The 21,759-nt window shown below is 37.5% G+C and overlaps 1 protein-coding gene across 1 annotated transcript in view; it reads right to left on the bottom strand.

Annotated features, from left to right (window-relative positions):
- The window catches only part of ESR1 (estrogen receptor 1), a gene marked incomplete at its 3' end in the record, with an annotated part of 172,322 nt that overhangs the window by 44,092 nt on the left and 106,471 nt on the right, over nucleotides 1-21,759 (bottom strand). Inside the window, exon 5 of the mRNA XM_082481905.1 lies at nucleotides 8,967-9,302. Coding sequence (XP_082338031.1) covers nucleotides 8,967-9,302 — 336 coding nt within the window. The remainder of the gene's footprint in view (nucleotides 1-8,966; nucleotides 9,303-21,759) is intronic.

Raw genomic sequence — 21,759 nt, 5'->3', positions numbered from 1 at the left:
CTCATGACTTCCTACTGGATTAACTGAAAAAACTCCAAACAAAAAATATAAAGCTGCAGGACAAAAATCACTGAAATTTCTGCCAATGATGTGCATTTTTCTGAGGTCAGCCTGCTCACAAGGAATACCGGACACCTGAGAGAATCGCTGGGTACCACCCCATATCCTGAGCAGTGCCCTTCTCGGATGGGGAAAGGGAGCAGGACACAGAGCCACGGTTAAGATCTTGATTCCTCCCTCCTGTTTCCAGGACTACTCTTTTCAAGAGGCTTAAGAAGCTTTAGGTCTAGACCCAGACTCCTAGCAGTGCTAAATAACTCATCTTCATCTCCCTGCTGAGGACTGCGATGGACAGCCAGATTTCTTAGAAGGAACAGAACTTTCCATAAGGAAGAGAGAAGGTTATATTTAAAATATTAAAAAATATAAAAATTATGGCCTCTCTTAGATGAGAGCAAACTCGCGGAGGAACAAAGCAATCGCAGATTTCTCATTCCCCATTCCACTGTGGAATATGCTTCAACTTGCTTTCACTAGCTTAAATTCACAGCAGTCCATAACTAACACACAGACAAAACAACGCACTCTTTACACACATAGTTCATTTCCTGGAGAGATAATCAAAGAAAATAAATGAGCTGCGTAACAGATGTGTCATATAATGCACCATTGCAGCGATACAGACAGGGTAAGAGCCTATCCAGAAGAAGTCTGCAATAAATCTTTCCTAATTATTTCCGTGTATCTCAAAAACTCCTATATATCTAATGTGAGATTTTAGTGAATGACTCACTTCAACAGAAAACTAATACAGATGATATTAAAATAACCTCTAAACTGGAATTACAGCTGATTGTGCTCAGAGATGTAGTACTGGAGAGAAAATAAAAGCATTAGGCTGCAGTTATTAAACATCAAGTAAAAAGGGCCAATTTGTGTGAATTATGTGAACAGGGAACAATGGATATGTGCGCATGCACATACATATCGCATCAGTGCTTTCCAACAATCGCATATTCTTTTTGTAAATTATTTTAAGAAATAAATAAATCAGGAGGGATCATTACTTACTGTTTACTTAGAGTGGAAATTAACGAGCGTTTCTTGGAAAGCTTCAGGGTTCAGCATAGCTGAAGACTCTAAGACAGCTATGTTCATCCAAGAGTGTAAATTATTTATCAGCTAAAGAAAAATAGCAGGAAATGTTTTTATAAAAGGATAATTTCTTTTAGGAATAACATATTACAGTTTAAGTATTTAATTGCCTTAAGTTTTGGCTAAAAATATAGAAATTATTACTGTGGGTGCTCATTTTTGCCTCTTTGTTTGCCAAGACCAATAGAATATCAAATTCAAACATTTATTATCAAAAAGACTTATATGTTATTGAATGCCCAATGAACTCCAATACGTAAGCAGTTCTTGTTACAAGGATGGTAGCTCCTTCTTACCTGTTAGATGTTATTCCTCAGCTGCCACTATATCACAAAGAGGTAGACAAGATTACTTACACTAAATCATCTTTGGTTACTGAAGATATTTGGTCTTTGAGGCAGCTTGTTGGGAAGCCCCAAAATTCAATACTTTGTAATTCAAATATTTCTTACTCTGGAAAGCTCTGAATGGAGCCAGCCTCGTAATAGCACCTTGGGTCTTGATTTTAAAACCACTGTGTACATAAGGAACTTTACATATGTTCCATAATCTTAATAAATGTATCTGGATTTGTGCATACTTGCAGAAACAGAGATTTACAGGCTATTTGTCTTCAGATTTAAATTTAAATTTCAGCACATACCCCAGGCAGGGATATTTAGATGGAGAGATATATTTGAGGTTCACCACTGTAAAAAAGGTTGTGGTTTTTTTTTTTTTTAAATCGCCTAGAGTAGTACATAGTTATTGTGCTGAGCTAATACATGGATGGCTTTGGATGGCTGTATTAATTTTTTTTCAAACTACTCACTTCCACAAACAAAGAAGGGCACTAAGACAACTCTGGGAAAACAAATATTAGACCATTTAAAAAGAAATACTGGGGTTCCAACTGTTACTGATTTATTGGACAAATATTATGAAGAATGTTGTTAGCTATATTTCCTATTTTCCTAAAGATAAAAAACACATTTTATCTGAAAAAAAAAAAAAGTGAATTTTCACAGCATGTAACACACATCAACCTCCCTCTTAACAGAAGTTCATTTTCTTAAAAGAAAGGCCACAGCCATTTTTTGGTCCTGTGCACAGAGAACTACAATTATGTAACACAAGTAAAAGATGGTCACTTTCATTCTGTATTAGTTTATAAACCTGTATCTTATTACAGCTTTCCTAAATCTCAGGAGGCTAGAAGGTTGGGTAACATGTTTGATTCAACAGCTTTTGGCAGTCACCTCTCTATGCAAAGGAACTACCTCTGTGAATGAGAAGACAATATAGCACTCTCTATTAATTACTCTAACATCGGATTTTTGCAATATTAGAAAGAATAACTGTCAATTTCATGCTTTTGAATGAAATATCACCTTACATATGAAGTAGAGGTTTAATTGTGGCCACAGAATATTGCTAAAAGGGGTACAGGCAGATGCACTTGCATACTGGCATCAACACACGACTTATTCTTCAGAATCTCTTTCTTCTTCTGGACAAAGAAATAAAATCTGGAAAGCTGCAGAATTATCTTTAGGAGTTTCCAAAAAAATCACTAGTAGAAATAAAACAAACAATTATTAAATATTGCAATATATGTATTAAAAAACCCTCAAGGATATACTTCTGAGCTCATTCAAAGGTTCTCTAAAGAAAGACTCAAAAGTGGTTCTCTACTTTTCCTGATTGTTTCCCTTGATTGAAAATTTATGCAAATGAAGTGACCCCATTTCAATATATTCTTGTAATCCCCACTGCCAGGAAACTCCTGGTGAAAGAGTGGGGTGTGAAGCTCAAAGACTATGGCTTGGAACATGAAATGGGACAGGCCTAGTGAGTAGATAACATCCCAAGGCTCTTCCAGCTGCAGGGGGAACAGGCAACAACCAGATCCTTCTGTGTTGAGGAGCCCCTGAACAGATTACTCTCCTCCAGTAGGAGCCCTAGGAATGAGTAAGAGGCCCAGGACTGAGCTGGTGAAGTTACTGTTGGCTCATCCGACTGATTCCCAGTATCCTCTTTCTCTGGTTCTCTTGCATGTGCTCTCTAATTTTTCTACCAGTTGGACTCCCCTTGATGCTGGTCGCCTTGCTAACCCTAGTCCTGACGCATTTATCTCCCCTTCTAACTCTAGGGACTGCTAGAGTTCAAAAACCATTGCACTAGGATGCCTCTTAAATTTCCAATATCACAGTTGTTATTCAGACCCTGATGCTTTTTCCTCCTACTATCATTTTCTTCCAGTCTTCAGCTACTGAAAGCACCGCCTGTATTTTTGTTCCCATAGATACCTGCAGACAAAGTTTATGTTCTTTTCCAAGCACTTCTGCTAAACTGTTCCTTCTCAGCTTTGGCTTTTCCCTGTCTAACACAAGCTCCCGGCGTATATAACTCTGTCAGATGTCTCCCTGTACTTTAGAATCAACGTCCTCCCCTCGGTCTCTCACGGGCAAACCATTGCGTCACAGTTGTGTCCTCTTCTCTCATTTAAATTTCTCTGCTGGAGGAAATACACCTCATTGTGTTTCAAAAGCACTAAAAGACAATTCTATAGGTGATAGAAATAAAAGCTACTTGCAAGAGTAGGTTTGTCTCGTACATCACCCAGAAGCTGGGAGAGGAGGACTGAAAGAGGGGTTTGTATGGTCTTACACAATATAGACACGAAGACTAAAGATGCTTCCCAGACTAAGAAAACACTGGGATAGAAAGCTTCTATTTCATATTCAACATTTTTTAGCTCTGCTTCCCTGCGTAATCATGCTATTGCACGGTACCTCTCAGTCTGGGGTTCAAAGTCAAATGGTAAATTACTACCATATTCCACTGCAAGAACTGGTTCTTATCTCTTACATTCATGGTAATGAATTGAAACTTCACAGAAATTAAATTAGCAAAAAAGCAGCCATAAAGTAAGATCCATATGCTTGTTATCACTTCTCTTTTGCTTACAGATCTATTTGCTTCCCTTGTTTTTCCCCCATCAAGTCAGGGGAGCAGTTAGAGTATCACTTCAACAGATTAAAAAGATAAGCAGAGGGGTGATTTTTTAAACAACATTTTACAAATCTTCACAGCAAGCCCATTAGTCAAAGGAGAAGAGACTATAAAGCAGATATGTCGGGAAGTTTATTAAAAATTATTACAGGGTCTGCCAGGCATTCCTTTTTTTAAGCTAAGTGTAAATTATTGCCAGGAGGATCACTGCACTTTGAAGCTCTGTAAACTGTCCTGCACCTAAAGGGTTATTAACACACACCACTCTTGTAAAAGGCTTCTTTCCTTCCACTGCAAGCTGACTTTTTTTTCCAAGGTTTGGTGTCACTGAAATGCAGTGTAAAATTGTGGCTATTGTTGGCCTCTTTACACACTGTTCCTAATTTAACAAACACAGCAGTTTAGAAGGTCAAATAGGAAAACAATATCTTAAGAAAATAGCAACTTCTGTGGCTTTGAAATAAAAAAAAAACAGTGCCAAAATGTTTATCTCCTCGGTTCACGAAGCCATAAAATAAGTACAGCACCGTGAATCATCTCAAGACTTCAAAGCTTGTATGCCCAGCGTACCATTTTAGGGCTATTAAGTTGTACAGCTACTGTACTTGTAGTAAATAGTTATACAAGACTGTAGCAGCAGTGCCAAAGATTTCACCCTTGCAACAACATTTCCTTAAAGCTACACTCTTTACCATGAGCTCACTGTGCAAGCTCATAATGTCTCTTACCATCTCAAGAGCTTCTGCACAAAAAAAAAAAAATTATTGATGATTACATTGAAAATACCGGCTTCCTTTAGAGAATACAGTACTCCAAATATGGATGTTACATGATACACACAGTAAGTGAATAATAAAATACAATAAGTTAATTCTTTTGACATATCAGCATTTCTGTAGAACAGCAAAGTAATCATTTTGTTCATTGCATCAAAGACCATGATGAAAATCCACTAAACTAAAAAACCTCATTCTACGAGACTGAAGGTGGCACTGCATCCCCCAGATGTTACGTAAACCAAGAAGAGAATAGAAAACCATCTTTCAGGAATACGTGATTCAGAAATTAGTAGAACTTTGATTCATCTACACTGGTACCTTGCCTATATGTGGGTTTTAGTGATTTGTCCCAATTAAATGGTAAATGGCTCAATTTACATGTGCGCGTAAAGTCTAGCCCACCACAATCTGTTTGCACCCGCCTTATGCACAGCTGCTTGCTATTCCACCTGGTTGGGGCAATCAGAAGGCACCACCGGTGCCTTACAGAGGCCATCTGGGAGGAGTTAAGCCAAAATCCTCACTAGGTCGTTAAAGAGCAAGTCCCGTAGGGCATCCTGAATTTTTTGTATATGTCATAGAACGCTGTACAAGATTTCTGTTAATGTAACCTGGCAAACCCTCTTGTATCAGTGGCCAAGGTTCCTAAGGAAAATTAAAACAAGCTTTTATGCACTTGGCGTATTATGAATTATATTGTCATGGGAGAACTTTGTTATGACCTCATTTAACAATCATGTTAAATATTGAAAATGATTTTTTAAGGTTATGCACAAGAAGCTGCCACAAGTTCTCTTTTCCCCAGCAGTTTCTAACACCACCAAGATGGCAGAGTCAATTTAAGCAAATTTGAACTACTGCTGAACAACCTGCAACACAGATTTAGACCAGTTCTCACCTTCTCCTCAGGGCACGTCTGCAAAGATACTCACCTCATTTTGGAAATTGTCCTCTGCATGTCTTTTTAACAGATCTCTGCCTACATTATACTACACAGTCCATCATAAATTAATTTTCATTACACCTTTTTGCAGAATAGATTCACTTCTACCCAGTACATCTTCTAACTAGCTGTTTATTCTTCCATGCCCACCTATGTACACCATCAGAAAGACTGGCTGACCAAAACAATGTCTTTACTAGTTGCTTCGACATGCTCCCACTTCTTTAAAGCCTACACAGCAAAATAAACTCCAAACATGTCCCTGAAAGTCCTTACACTTATTTGTAAGCTGTATCTTCATTGCATTTCTGCTCTGTTAATACCAATTTCTTCCTTCCTCAAGAAATACGCTTTCAACCCAGCAGCTTGTATTGACTTTGCTCCTTGCTTTCCATCAGCTAAGTGCCTGCATTTAGCTAAATGAACTGGTGCGATGCTTCCAAGGCTTGAGAGGTGTGCATAGGAGAGGCTCTTTCCTACGACTGCTTTCTTCTACTGGTAAAAAGCACATTCACTTTTTAGAAAAAGATGGTTTTGCCCTTGATTCCGAAGCTTGAGACCTTAGTACATTAGCTGAGAAAATAACTGAGTGGAACCCCAGAATGCTGTTGCACAAAATACTTCGCCTAACAGAAAAAAGTTATTCAGTTCCTCTGTTTGTGCATGAAGTATACAAAAATCATCTCTAATTAAGCACACTTCTCTTAACGTGCATTGCCAGTGCATTCCAGCAGAAGGAAATGGGCAAAGAGTCCAAGCAAAGGCCATGTCTGTGAAAGGTGATCAGTACTTCTAGGGTTTGGTATCAGCAACTAAGGACACAACCTTTTCTAGGGACCAAGTAAGAGATTTAAAAAAAAAAAAAGAAAAAAAAAAGATGTAAGTACCTAGCTCCAAAATTCCTGCTCTCAGAGGACACCATTTTAGAGGCAGATAAACAATTGGACCTGAATTCTCCTAAATCTATTTTCTAAAATACCTTAATTTCTGCTTTTGGTCGTGCATACTGTCCTCCAACCCACAACACCAAGAACCAACTAGGTGTTCAGCACTTTCAGAATCCCCAAATTAATCATGTCCTACCTCTCCTGCTTTAGGAGTTTCCTTTGGTATGATTGTTTGTACAGTGCCTAATAGATCAAACTATGACCAGGAAAGGATTTTGGTTTTTTTAACCAAAGTTCACCAGTTTTATATCAAACCGCGCCTGTTAGAGTACTTGTTAATGCATCTACATGGAGTCATTTGGCTTAGTTTCTCCTGAGGAGCTATTTTGTCAATTAACAGGCACATTTATTTAAATGTAAAATACATCAGATATACAAAAAGCAGTTGATAACTTTATACATTTGATTTTCCAATTTCAGAAGCTTGCTTAGGAAATAAAAGGTATATTTGGTAAACTGGGCAGTTTTTTGATCTTCACCAGGTATAATCATCTTGTGACACGCAGTTTTAGAAAGATTCCTGAATAAAAAACCTGCCTGAGTTCCCTAATAGTGTTGCTTTTTATCTAAACACATTTTCATTAGTTACTTTAACTATCAAAATCAAATGCCATAGAAGACAAATGTTTCCACTTGGACAACATAATGAATTTAGAACATCGTACATTCATGTTGAATGTAAATTAATGGATTTTAACAGACTTAGACTAATCGTATCTCTAAAATCAATAGAAAAGTAATTTGAATTTAGCTGTTTTGATAGTGAGTATCTTTAACACTATGCACCTATGTTCATTTTTCAAAAGTATTTTGTAAAGGCATGATCCAAAGCATACCTAATTTAACAGGGGAACCCGCCCTTGACTTGAACAGACTGTGGATCAGGTCTTAACCACTGTGACTTTGTCAAGAATAAAATTCTCAGGTGATTTCTTATGAGATACGATGAGAAATGAAACACACACAGGTTCTCATTGATCATAGCTGGAGCCCACAAAGTGACATGTGAAAAGTGGTAAAAAGGGAACCCATGAGGACTGGAAAAGACTCATATTTTATGGGTTATTGATTTACCAGGAAGAGACTTGCCAAGCTTACGACGAAGGAAAACAGAAAAATGGCATAACCCGGGTGTAATGCTGTGGAGGGAAGGCATTATGTGAGTCACAGCTATGGTAGTGTTCTCTAACAACCCTTCATAAAACAGCTACATAATTTTAATTAAATAAATGGCTACAGTAAAAACTTAAGATATCGGTGAATCCCAGTGAATTACAAAGTATAAATTACCATGTATGCCGGTATTTTTACAAAGGTAAAAGTACAGCATGTGCAATAAATTTCTGATAAACATTTAAATGTTAATTTATGCAAAGCAGTCTTGTAGACCAAAATTTTAAAATATTATGAACTTTAATTACAAAACTACTCTCTCATTTCATTGGTATATATTAAATAAACCACATGAATGAATGTCTAACGTATGTTCAAACAAAAATGTTACATACTTCCCACAATTCTGTAATTCCCTTCCAGAAAAGAGGGGTCATAGCTCAGCAACCATGATGCACCAAAATGATAAAGACAAAAACATCTAGTTCCAGTAGAAAAAAAAATTCATACAAAAATTGCTATTCTGGCTCAGCTTTTCAGACCCCAAACTCATGGAAGATCTGTAATTTATGGTCAAAAAGATAAATTGGCAATTAAATAAAAAAAAATTCTTATGGGCTCAGAAGGGAGGCTGAATTTATGGTTTACCTTACAGACATGAGAGTAACCCTTGTTTCAAAAGAGATCTAAATAATTAACATAATTTAATTAGATGAAATTTATTTGATTTGGCTTTTAGCAATCTGGTTTTACTTTTAATTTTGCCATTTTATCTGAAAAAATGATTTGCAATCAAAAAATGTCCAACATTCTACAGTGTGGGGAAATATCTTTTCTTGAATAAATCATTCTTCAAAAGTCACTTACATTGCACTATAACTTTTTGTCATAAAACTTTTGATTTTGATTGTATTTATACTTAGGTGAACAATTTGCATGAAACTAGAACATGTAGCGTGAAAACTGGTATGTCTTTTTTCTTTTGTTTTGTCATGTAGAGGTCTTTATAGTCCACTGGGGCTTTTTTTTCCTTACCTGGAACTCTCTTTGCCCAGTTGATCATATGCACTAATTCTCTGTCTGCAAGGTTGGTCAACAGGGTCATCATAGAGGCTTCGTTGAATGGTCTATTTGGGTCATATTCAGAATAAACTATGGGTGGCTCAGCTTCCAGCAAGGCACTGACCATCTGTTCGGCCGTCAGGGACAGGGCTGGACTGTTCTTCTTGTTATGTTTAACCACCAGTGGACTTGTCCAAAGGGTGGGAGCTCGCAGCTCCGTAGAAGAAGCCTCCCCATTCCTGGAATCCTGCTCCTCTCGTTGACGTTTTTGTTTCATCATTCGCCCACCTCTGCGGTCTTTCCGGATTCCTAGAGACACACAAGAATATAATGAACTCCTTTCCTTGAACATATGTATCGCATACACATGGCTTTAGCCAATCAGCAGCTGCTGTTGTCAGACCCAGGTAGCATTAAATCTTGGTTTATTTTCTGAAGACTTCTTCCTATCTAGGGAATCTTACATGAGTAGTTGGAGAGAAAAACTATTTTCAAACGTATAGTGTCAGGAATACTGCACTCCTTCCTTAAATTCAGATCAGCCAGGCTTACGCAGGACTCCAGACTAGTAACACTGTGGGGCCTTGCCCCACAAAAGGAAGTCAGTAACTGGGAATAAATATTTCTTTAAAGCACCAACCTCAAAGTATGTCCCAACATCTAGAAGACAGCTATTCCATAAAAGATCAATGATAACTTAATGATCTGAGTGGGCCAGATGGATCAGAGAAGTAGCTCTCAAAAGCTATCCACGGAAGTTTTTCTCAAGTTCACCAATTATTTTAATTAAACATACTCCTATTACTGAGCCTATGGTCTTCATAATTACATAAAAACCATCCAAAAAAGTTCCCATTTTAAGATGGGCTTATAGAGCAGTAAGAATGCCATCTAAGTAGATAAACAGAAGTAAGAAAAGGAAAGATAATTGTAACCTCAGAATCTAATGTGGGAGACCTACTGTCAAAAGGCTGTAATAACTGCAACAGATACTGTCTTTGTCGTTACTGCACATTTCTGCAATGTGCTTAGCACTGTATGACCCTGAACCTTGGGATATTATCAAGTCAGCCATACCAATTAGAACAACAACATAAGACCTTACAGTGGAACAAAATCTCCCTTTGTGGAAAGGTTACAAGACAAACATAATGATAAAGCCCGTGTCGACTCCAACCATAAAGGGAAGATTAAGTCTGGCTCTGGGTGGAGGAGGCACAGGCTTTGTGAGTCTCAGTTAAAAACTTAAATCAATCATCAAATGGGGGCTAGGGATAAGCAAGTAATTGGGAAAGCACACAAGGAATTGAGCTAAGAGGAGAAGGCAGCTTATGATGGGGCTTATTCTGCAGTTCTCACGCAATATAGAAAAGCAGCACTAGTCCCAGTTTGAAAATCAAAAGAAGAAGTAGTATCTATAGAGGAGGAGGCAAAGTATTCAAGAAACAGAGACAAGAGAATAATTTAAAAAAAAAAAAAGAAAAAGCTTTGAGAACTGCTGGCACTTGCAAGCAATCAGTCCAGGTCTTCCTAATGGGTCGGGAGTGGGAAACACAATCTTTGCTCAGCTTTTTTTCACACCACAAAAATTTAAATCTTTAGATACCCAGTCTTAGTTAGCCGCATCTTCATCTCACATCCAATATTCCTTCATGTAAATGTTGGATCATATCAGCAGGTGTCCTTTCCCAATCTCAAAGGAACAGAGAAGACCTTTAGATCTGTTTGCCTCTTTCTTTGAATATGATGATAATTTCATTGAATTCACGCTTGAAGGTTAAGCACTTCAAGTCTAATTCATTCAAAACCTGCTAGGCCTCCTGATTTGATTCTATTAATCTTTCCAGATAAAGTAAGTTCAATAAATCTTTCATCACTCCTACTACTTAACCTCTCTACATTTTCCCATTCGTTAGACTCATCGTAAGCCAAAAGTATCAAGTGCATTGCTGCTCCCATTTTTCATTCAGCAATACCAATTTTTCCTACCACTAAACTGTTTCTGTTTAGAGGAGGAAATTCTTACTATTAAGGAAAAAAGCAAGACTTATTTTGTCGAAATATCATCTCAGAGTTATTCTCATTGGTAGCTTACTTCATTGCAATACTCAATAGCATGCATGCTCTATCTGTAACAGGTATTTTTGTTGTACACTTTCTATCAATGTCATATCTTTGAATTAAAATTGCTCTGTGAAACATGCAGACATAATCATGTGAGCAAACCCACATGATTCATACACATTAAAGCACTTGTTAACTTTCTCACATCCCAAATTCTACAGCTGCTCATCTCGCGTTTTCCTTCTCAAGAGTTAAAAGTATCTTTGGGGCCTGTACTGTTCAACATACTCATAAACAGATGGACTCAGAACTGACATAATTCAGAAACAAAATCTTGGGGTTATGATAATACCATAAAAACATCCGATAAATTAGTTTAGAAAGTAAATAGAAGGCTAGAAATTATTAGGAGAGGAAGGGAGGACAGAGCATCTTCCATCAATCACCGATTTTATTAACTCACAAGGCACGCTACAATGAACACTGTGTACAGTTCTGTTTTTCCCATTAAAAAAAAAAAAAAAGATATAAAAGAAATGAAAAGGGGATAAGAGAAAGACAAGTGAGATGATCCTAAGTGTGAAACAAGTTTGGTGCAAGAAACAGCTAAATTGACCATGTCTGCTTGGCCCGCAAGCCAGATACAAGACCACAAAATCAGGAGTAGAAAGATGAACAAGGTCCGAACAGTCACGCTTCTCCTCTAATACAGGATGGTATCAAATGAAACTTCCCCACACAAGGTTCAGGACACACAAGAAGAGGTTCTTTTTCACACCGTGCAGAAACAAAGCTGAACGTGTGAGTACATTAGAAGCTGGTATAGGTTAGAAAACTGTAGGCCAAATTTAATGGAGAAAAGAATCCATTAAGGATTAATAAACACAAATAGGGAACCTTTGGCTTAAGTCTCCATGGCACAGATTACTAGAAGATCGGGAAGGAGTTTTTTGGTTTTGCTTTTCACTTAATTCCAGGCCTGTTTTATTAAGTAAAGCAAGGATATGATAAGAATTTGACACAACAGAGAGAAGGTGTCAAATGTAAGCACATTTAGCTGCTTACAAGTCAACTACATTCTAAATAAGAACAAAAGTTTTATTTTTAATTCGTCTGCAAGCTTCCCACTGGCTTTGCTTCACCATGAAAAAAAAGTGGTGCATTGAGCAAAGTTGAACATAACTGGTTTGGAGGAGATGTCCTACACAAATTTATTTTTACTTTTTTTTTTTTGAGATTTAAAAAAACCCAACCAATTAACCGAACACAGTAAGCTTACACTGGATTTTGTAGAGACCAGTCAGTATTAAATTTTTTTTTGAGAAAAACAGTCAGTAAGAGTATGCATTCCTTCTGCATCACATCAGCAGCTTTTATGATTACAGACAGAAAGGTCTTTGAATCTGTATAAGCATCATACTCATCAGAGATTTATAGAAATTGCTACTAACTCTTCACCTAACCCCTAGATGGACAAGCAACATAGTGATTTTATTATTCATTTTCTTGGACCAAATAGGAGTGAGTATCTCTCTGAAAAATGCAAGTGCCTCCAAATCTCCTTCAGCTTAATCAAATTTTATCTCTGTTAAAAAGAGATAATAGTGATGCACAGTCACTAATTCCAAAAAAGACAACTCTATCAAGCTACAGTTTCATTGCCAAAAGTGCAATGATCCTGTAAGGTTTTTTAAAATATATGAATACATTAATTTTGATTCCACAGTTCAGCCAATAAAGGAACCTGAATTGCCAAATGTTATGAAAAACAATATTCTACCAAAAATGGAAGTACTATGTATCTTGCAAAAGCTCTAAACCAAAGTCCACTTGACTTTTAAAGCTACAACAGCCAAGAGATTCAAAGGCAATTTCATAGAGCTTAATATATAAATTCTGTCAGCCTTTTAGATATGGAGGCAGGTTTCAAAACTGCGATGTAATTGTATACTCCAGTCAGTAGAACCTAATCAGCAATAAAACTGCATATGGACCGTGGAGGCAATGTTAAACAAATGAAACACTTCACTTGAGTTTTCCAACATGTGACAAAAAAAAAAAATCCATATTACTAAAAAAAAAATCCTAAATTGGGAATATATTGGGTGAATATTGAATCTCAGCCATCCAACAGACAGCTTCTTCCTACCTGCTGTTAAGAACAAAACTCCATCTTTATATCTTCAGTATTATCTAAAATATTCAAGAATATTTACAGGAAGAAGAGGAGAACAGAGAGAATAAAATTCCTTTGCTCTGTGTGAACAATAGAATTATGCATTTTAGATTTAAAGATATACATATAATCTCAAGTTCTGTTCTACTTAGATGTATTTCCTATGAACTGCTTTGTATAATATCTTTCAATTTCTTTATTATTAGAAATTTTGTAGGAATATTTGTCAAGTAAAGAATGTTTATTGTTTGCAATAAATGGGAACAGATTTGATAAAACCTAATAAACTTTTCTTGGCACTAAGACTGAAAAAAAAATGGTTATTTGATAAAACCGAAAGAGCCGAGATATCCTTATGTCCTATATGTTCATTATTCTGGAAATCCTAAACACAACAGCTATTGTTTTTTGTCTTGTTTGCAACACCCACCTGCTATCTGGAATACTTGTCGTGCTATTTTCACCAACGTGGTACAAAAAATTGCAAAAGACCTTAATCTTATCTTTCTCCCATGCATACAACATTCACTCTGCTTGCTCACAAGAGAGGTGGGTATTAATATGGAAACTGCCATAATATGGAACATCTGCCAGTCATTGTAAAGCGTATTCACTTGCAGCCTGTTTATTAACCTGTCCCTTCATGCTCCATTCCAGTTGTGATGGAGCTCTGAACAGCTTTCCAATAGCTGCAAGCAAAAACTACAGCAAAGTTACATTCTACAAGTAGTACCTTTCTTTGAAGGCTAAGACTCTCCGGTGAATTGTATGTTTAACTTTATCTTGTTTACTTGCAAATGCAGAGGAAAAAAGAAAAAAAAAAAAAAAACCACAACATTTTTGGAGTGAAACCTACTGAAAAGTTTACAGAGGTCTAGTCTTCTAGCTGCATTTTAGTATACAGATTTTCAGCAAATCATGTTTTGACTATCTGTATCCTCAGTCATTGTGAAGGCTGCGGACACTCGACATGTGGAGCGCAGCCTCACGAACACAAGCTGTCCTTGATCTGCGATCTCCTGGATCACCTCAGAAAAGGTGGGATGTCAGCCCTGAGCAATGCCCACAACCCAAAAAACTTTCTTTAAGTTTCTGTTTCAAATACATCTCTGTGCTTCACCTGGCAAACAATCTGCAAAATCGGTTACTAGTATCAAGATATATATTTAACCATGGCAACAAAGTTTTGCAGTTTTCTGGAGGGCAGAGGATACTAAGAAGATCATACCATAAGGTGGTTCAATATAGGTCACACTCATAATTTCTGTATTTTCTAACATTTGAGAATTTCACTTTGCAACTTTAATCAGCCATCAGTATACTTTATTAATATATATCATGATGGTATATATCATACACAGAAATTGATTTTCCATCAATTTAATTGTAGCTGACACTGTGTGACACACACAAGACACCTGACAACACCGTTGTAGTTTGGGAGAGGATGTAACTATTTCATTTTCTAGAAAAACGTAAGAAGGCAGAATGCAATTACACAAATTGTGAATTCAGGCAGGGACACTATCTCTTGTCTTGTGATAAGTGGTAAGGATGTTGCAGCTGCGGTACGTTTCTCAGAATATCCCATTCGGTAAAACTGGCTTAGTCCAATGCTGTTTGTCTTAGAAGAACCTCACAGCAACATGAAACTAAGATAACTTAAAATCACCACCTTCTTTCAAGAAAGCTAGCATTGTGTAGCTGGACCATAAAAACATATTCAATTCTGAGGCAATTTCTTTTTTTAACTCTCTGTGAAGAAACATGCAAAAGCACATCAGTCTCTCCAAGATGTGTGCAGGAAGCACACACTGTGCAACCAGCAACGGTGGCACGTTTGACTTCAGAATTCCAGGTCCATACAGTGGGATGAAACAGTATTGTATCCTAGAAATTGCTATATACATCTATTGGAAATAGGAGGGTTTATTTCATGTTTGTTTTTTTTTTTTTAAAAAAAAGAATTTTACCTGTTATTGCACATGCTTTCTATGCGTATGATTCAGTAATGTTTGGGTTTGCCTCCTGGGGCAAGGGAAAGAAAGCCATCTTTGGGAAAAACAAGATGACTGGTGAGAGCTCTCACTCAACCTCAGGAGCTGATATATGCAGGAGAATGAGGGAGAAGAAGAAAAACTTTTCTTTGCTACTCTTGCTTGTTTTAACACTCAGCTTTCAAGGAACCGCTCTGCCGCTTGTGTTTCTAACCCTGGAAGATAGGGCTGTAGCACCTAAGAATTGACAGGAAAAGCAGAAAAGACAGAAAGAAAAACTGAGACAGCTACAAAGAGAATTGATGGAGATCTGCAGAGGGGAAGACAACAGAACTGATGTGGGAATAGGATTCATTGATGCTTCTAGGATACATTTAATAACCGGGACATAACTACTGGATTGGGAAGTAATTCCAATTGTTGCCCGCATAGTTTTTCAGCACTTCATACACTTGCAGAGGTGATGTACTCCGTTCCGGTTAATTACTAATTATTTTTTTTCTGGTGTATCTTTCTTATTTCAGAAGGAAGATATGGTATTATCTTTTCTTTTTATGCAATGACTGAAACAAATAAGTCTATCTCCATGAAATATTTGCTTTAGGATATAGCAGCCAGTATATCCATGTGTCTTTTCCCTGCAAAAATTTTAACTGCATCCTTTCCTTGCACTTGCTGAGTTTATACTGTACTAAAGAGTTTTAAAGTACTAAAAGAATAACTTTCTAATCCTTACCTGCTTTCATGGGCAATGCCTTGACAGAAAGGACTAGTCACTTGTCTCTCATTATAGAAACACAGATTATAGAAACACAGATTAGGGGCCTATAGTTTATTTGGGGCTTTCTTTTTTTTATTATCTACAGCAAAATTCATATAATTTTTCATTGATGTACAGTAAAATTCTGCTTTTAGTAGTTTCTGAAGTTGTCATATTATATATCACCATAAACATCTCATGAGTAGAAAAAAATGTAACTGTTCATAGGTTTTAGCCGTGACAAAGCTGTGCGATCTCAGGTACTCTGTTACTAGAACACATTTTAATATCTTCACCTGAAGATCTCAGGGCTCTTTTATTCATAATGGTTTTAACTTCTCAAAAATCCAAAATGTTAAAATCAGCATACAAAGACTTTGCTTGAAAAAGCAAGAAAATTAAAAGCAACACCTCATTTACTGTTGGTAAACCTTATCCATCTCATGTTGGTATGCATGTGTGTATTACTTAATAAACATTTCAATCTAAAACTTCAGGCACACAAAAAGTTTTCTTTTTCTAGTGTGTGCTGGCACTGATGCACGCAAACAAACGGGTTATCTGTAAACACAGTCTTGGTTTCCACATTGTAATTCAAGTGACAATAGAAGTGCTTTTTAACAGAATAAAGGAAGATAGTTTTAATATTAGTGTTTACATATAGTCGCAATTTGAGTGATGGCACAGTAGTTTTCTACTGCAGCGAGGAGAACTTATATTCACTCCAATTGCATTTTAGATTCTCTACTTCCTCAGACTAGAAGAAGATCCAAGGTTTAGAGGGGAAGTCCAGGGAAATAGCAAATACATGAACTGTTAAATCCTGTGCCCCCTTTTTAACAAAGTACCACCAGAGAAGCAGCATGCTGTTGGACTAAACATTAATTAGTCAGAATATTTCAAATCATAGATGAAAATAATCTCTATCACAATATCTGGCTATTTTTGTCCCCTAACTCCTTAGAAACCCCATAAAGGACTCGGAAAATGGTTCACTACTCTTCACTATCTTTCCATTACTACCAGTGCCTTGCCATCCTACAGTTCCCACAATCAGTTCACTCAGGCGGTGATAACAGCGTCTGTCACTGTGCGAGCCATGGGCACAAGGCTGCAATTACTGCTCAAAAGTCATTTTGATCGTAACTTTGAGCTGTACCACTAACAGTACATGGGCAGCACTCTGCAAGCCCTTGCAATAGCCAGTGCTCTACAAATCAAGCTTCACTTTATACTTGACAGACATTCAGATGGCATTTCAAGCATTTAAACTAGTGGAAACAAAGTAGATTTGGAAACCTGACGAGTCAAAACATAAAGGCAAGCTAAGTGCCAGAACTGGAGAACCAGAGTTCGGTTTCTAGGCAGCAAGCATATAAGCAATAGCACCCCATTTATACCAGCATTGCTTCATGTCTGACTGGAACTATTTTGCAAAATAAGTAACTTTTAACTCAGGGAAGCAGCTCCTACTTAAAAACTGTTTGCTCAGAGATGAGGTTTTAGCTTTGAAGATTTTCTTCCTTATGTGCAGCTTCCTGGCAATGTAGACTTTTACTTTTACTGTTTCCTTTTCTTTTCAGCAACACAGCTGCTGTGGCTCCTAAGAGGAACAGGTTCAGAACAGACTGATGGAAATGCTATGGGAAAGGTCAGCCTTATGCACAGGAAAAGACTGCAACACCTAGGCTAAACAGGATTACAAAATTAAGACATTTGGCTCATAAATGAATTGGAGGAAAAAAAAAATCAGAGTGTGAGGATGGTGTGGGAACCATGCTGAAAGCCCCTGTAGCAATCAACAGTTTGTAGCCACGCTCTGAGGGAAAAAAAATCATGGCAGGAAGGAAAAGGAATGACTTTTGGTTGGTTTTTTTTTTCCTAAGACAACCATAAAAAGATGGATCTATGATTGGTTTTGGAAAGAGCAATCGGTAAATGGTTTACCAGCTAACCTCCCAGTCTGGGGCAACCTTTGAACCTGAGACTCTGTCCACAGTTCTGCTCCTCGTCAGCAGACCACGAATGATAAGAGACATTTGACACTTCTATATACATGCACAGCATTGCGGCATTAGCAGCCTATAATTGTGTCAGTTTGTCAAAGGAGTATTTCAAAAGTGCTTGGAAACACCTTCTCTTCTAAATAATTTTGTTGCTCTTCAAGACTGATCTGCCTCATCATCATGTTGAAAATTGCCAGAGAGAAGGAATATCTGGTGTTTTGTAAAATAAACCCTGCCTGAGAATAAAAAAAAAAAAAAAAAAAAAAAGACTAAGCGTACGTGGTAAGTAAAAGAGATTATAAATAAGGCAGCCTTCAGAAAGCTAGAGAGTCTATAGCCCAATTGATGACCTGAGTATTAAAGGAGCACACAGAGAACAGGCTGTGGCAGAGAAACCACACGAATCCTCTACACCAGTGTTCACAAAGAAAGAAACCAGATTTTTCTATGCCAGAAACTCTTTATATGGGCAGTGTGGGAGCCTCTCTGAAACTGAAATGCGTTGAAGAGGGTAGAAGTCCAAAAGCCTCTCTCAAATGTCCTAATACAGGAGGGATTTACTAAACCGCTGGAGAAGAGCTCCGGGATTTAGTCCAGATTCACTTTGGTGCCACTGCTGCCGCTGGTGAAAGCAGATGATTGCAAAAGGAAAACAGTGTGAACAAGCCGACGGTTTCGTTGTGGGCACAAACCTGAGTGTCATCTAAGCACAACTGGCTTTAGAGTCTAAATGGCAGATGCAAGCAAGGTAGCTGTCTCCTAATGACCCCTAACAGTAATTTTTCTTTGCTGAGAGACCTCATTAAGCACACCTCCACTGAATTCAATAGTTTTTTAGTGTTTCATTGGAAATAAAATAAAATCCTACAGCTTCCTTTGAAACATGCTGTACAGAAGCAGAGGTCAGGAATATAATTACATTCCTGTTAGATTTATAAGAGATGGAGATTGCTGAAGCTATGAGTGACTTCTAGGTCCTAATATTGTAAAGTATCTCAGCATGATGGCCCATCCAAGGTGATTTTGAGAACTTTTCTGGTTGCTTCTCTCTACATAAATACATTATTTGGTCACAGGAAAGTATCACCTCTTTCCAAATTCAAATTTTATAGGCTTAATAAATTACTTCTTTTGAATATGATTCAGACAATCAGCCCCTTTATTTCATACCCATTTCTCTTTTAGAAAATCAAACATAAATGTAAATTGTGCTGAAAACCCAGGTGGGTTGACAATTACTTTAAATGAGAAACATTGTCTGAAATCTTCTAAAAAAATTAATCAGAATTTAATGCCTAATCTTGAACAGGCCTGCCTCAAGTGACAGCGCTTAATAGCCTGGTTTCTGAGAAGGATATCTAGACACTCAGTAGTGTCAATAAATAACAGGTTTGAGTTTGGTCTGTGCACCTGGCTGTTGCAATTTTTTCTACTCCTGAGTGGTTGATGAATGCTGTGTGCCTGTTTATGTGGATGGGGGTTTTTTTGATCGTTTTCCAAACTGGGGCTTGTTTCTCCTCTATACTCAGGACTACCTTCTACTGTGAGAGAGAGAGAAGCCACAGCGGAGGGATGCGGGGCCCAGGGCTTGCATTCAGATATTCTGGTTCAAATCATGGCTCTGCCACCAGTTTTCTCAGCGCTTAAGTCATCTTAGATGTCGCAGTGCGCCGTATTCCTATTAGCTACAATGCAGATCATAAAACTGGTCTTCCATGGTAAGGTTTTAAAGACGTAGTGACAAAAAAAATGCCGTGAACAAGCAGGCAAATGTCATTTGGGGTCTCTAATGACTATTCATAACTCACAGTTTGAGAATCAACGATCTACTAATTAAAGATGAAGGTGCAAGACGTGATTCATCCTAATCTGTATTTTGGCATTCAATCTTTGGCATTCATAGCACATGTTTTAAAGAGCATCAGAGGACATGTACAAGAGAAGCAAGAGAAGTTCAATTAATCCATCATTCAACTGAACCCCTTTCAGCGCCGACACTCCCGCACAAATCATACTAAGTTTTGGCTACAGTAAGTATGGCAACAGCTCTATTTTAGGCAATATTTACAGTGAAGCCGTACACATTTCAGGGGTCACGATAAAGCCTTCACAGTAACCATACATCAACCATGAATTGGAAAAGCCAAGTAGGCTTAGGAGTATGAGTCCATTAGTATAATTCTCAAAGCCAGGAAGAAATTGAAACTCCTACATTTTAGGAATTAGATAAATTAATGAAGGTATTGAAGCTATTTGGCCTGATATATCAGGACTGACAGTGCCAGAATTGAACTGTAAAAGTAAAGTAAAGACCCAGAAGCTCCAGTACTCTAGGAATTTCTCAAGCTCAGAAAGGAGAAGACATCAGCTACTCTGACCTGCATAGGCTTGCTCAAAATCAGTGAATGCACAGTGGCACCCTGAGGTACCTGTAGTATGAACAAGTGACAGACAGAGGTGGAGACACTACAGGGATCCTAGACTTCATTTAAAATTAATCAGCAATTTAAATGGGGACTGCCTCATTGCTGTATTTATTCCCAAGTAATATCATAACTAAAATAATTCCTAATGAGGAATTTTTAAGTAAGGACAAAAAGAAAATGTAAACAAATATACAGATATAATTAGCTTTACAATCTCAAAAATTCTTCTCAGTGGTGACCAGTGATAGGACAAGGGGTAATGGATTCAAGCTGGAACACAAGAGGTTCCACTTAAATTTGAGAAGAAACTTCTTCTCAGTGAGGGTGACAGAGCACTGGAACAGGCTGCCCAGGGAGGTTGTGGAGTCTCCTTCTCTGGAGACATTCAAAACTCGCCTGGACACCTTCCTGTGCAACCTCGTCTAGGTGTTCCTGCTCCGACAGGGGGATTGGACTAGATGATCTTTTGAGGTCCCTTCCAATCCCTAGCATACTGTGATACTGTGATACTGTGAAATAAGTCTTCAAGAGTAAAACATCAAAAATTCTGCGGTATTAAGATTTTTTTTATATAAATAACTATAGCATATAAATAAGGATAAGACAGGTTGTCCCATTTCCACCTGACTGTAAAAGGTCTTAAACAACCTCGTCTAAATTCATTGTTGAACCTGCTTTGAGCAGGTGGCCTGACAGGAAGCCTCCTGGAGGTCTCCTAGCCCAGATCATTCTGTGAAGTGGAATATAAAGTGTTTTTGGCAAAAGTGTTCCCAACATTTGTCTCTCTTTCTTATTTTGGGGGCAGAACAGTGGAATACTGTATTTTAGGACAACTCAATGTCAACAAACCCCTTTGCATGTATACAAATGGGAAAAAGAAACATTTCACTAAAAAGTCTGGTTCTGATTCCATCTTCTTTTCCAGGAGGCTGTTCTAAACTCACAAAACTTTGCTTCAAGTGCTGCTTAAGTACACGCTTTCAGCCCATCCACTACATCTTTAAAATGCACATTTCCTCATAGATTTATCAGGCCCCACCTACACAGTTATTTGGCTGGGTACAGAACAGTATGTCTAATAAATATCATAAAGGTTCTCCTCAGACAAACCAAAATAGTTTCACGTTGTTAATCTATTTTCCTTCATTCACTAATTTCTATTTTTAATATAATATTTCATTAAAAGATAATTACATGGAAAAACAGAAAGTCTAGAGCCCTTCCAGTGGTTGCATCAGACATCAATTTTCCTCTGCTTTTGAGAATGATTTTAATAACTCCCTAGCCTTTTAGCATGAACAAATACAGCGTTCAGCAAGGAAGCATAGCTCTCTCTA

The sequence above is a fragment of the Vanellus vanellus genome, assembly GCF_965231255.1.
Source record: "Vanellus vanellus genome assembly, chromosome: 3".
Taxonomy (NCBI): Eukaryota; Metazoa; Chordata; class Aves; order Charadriiformes; family Charadriidae; genus Vanellus; species Vanellus vanellus.
This window is presented reverse-complemented; position numbering and strand designations above follow the sequence as displayed.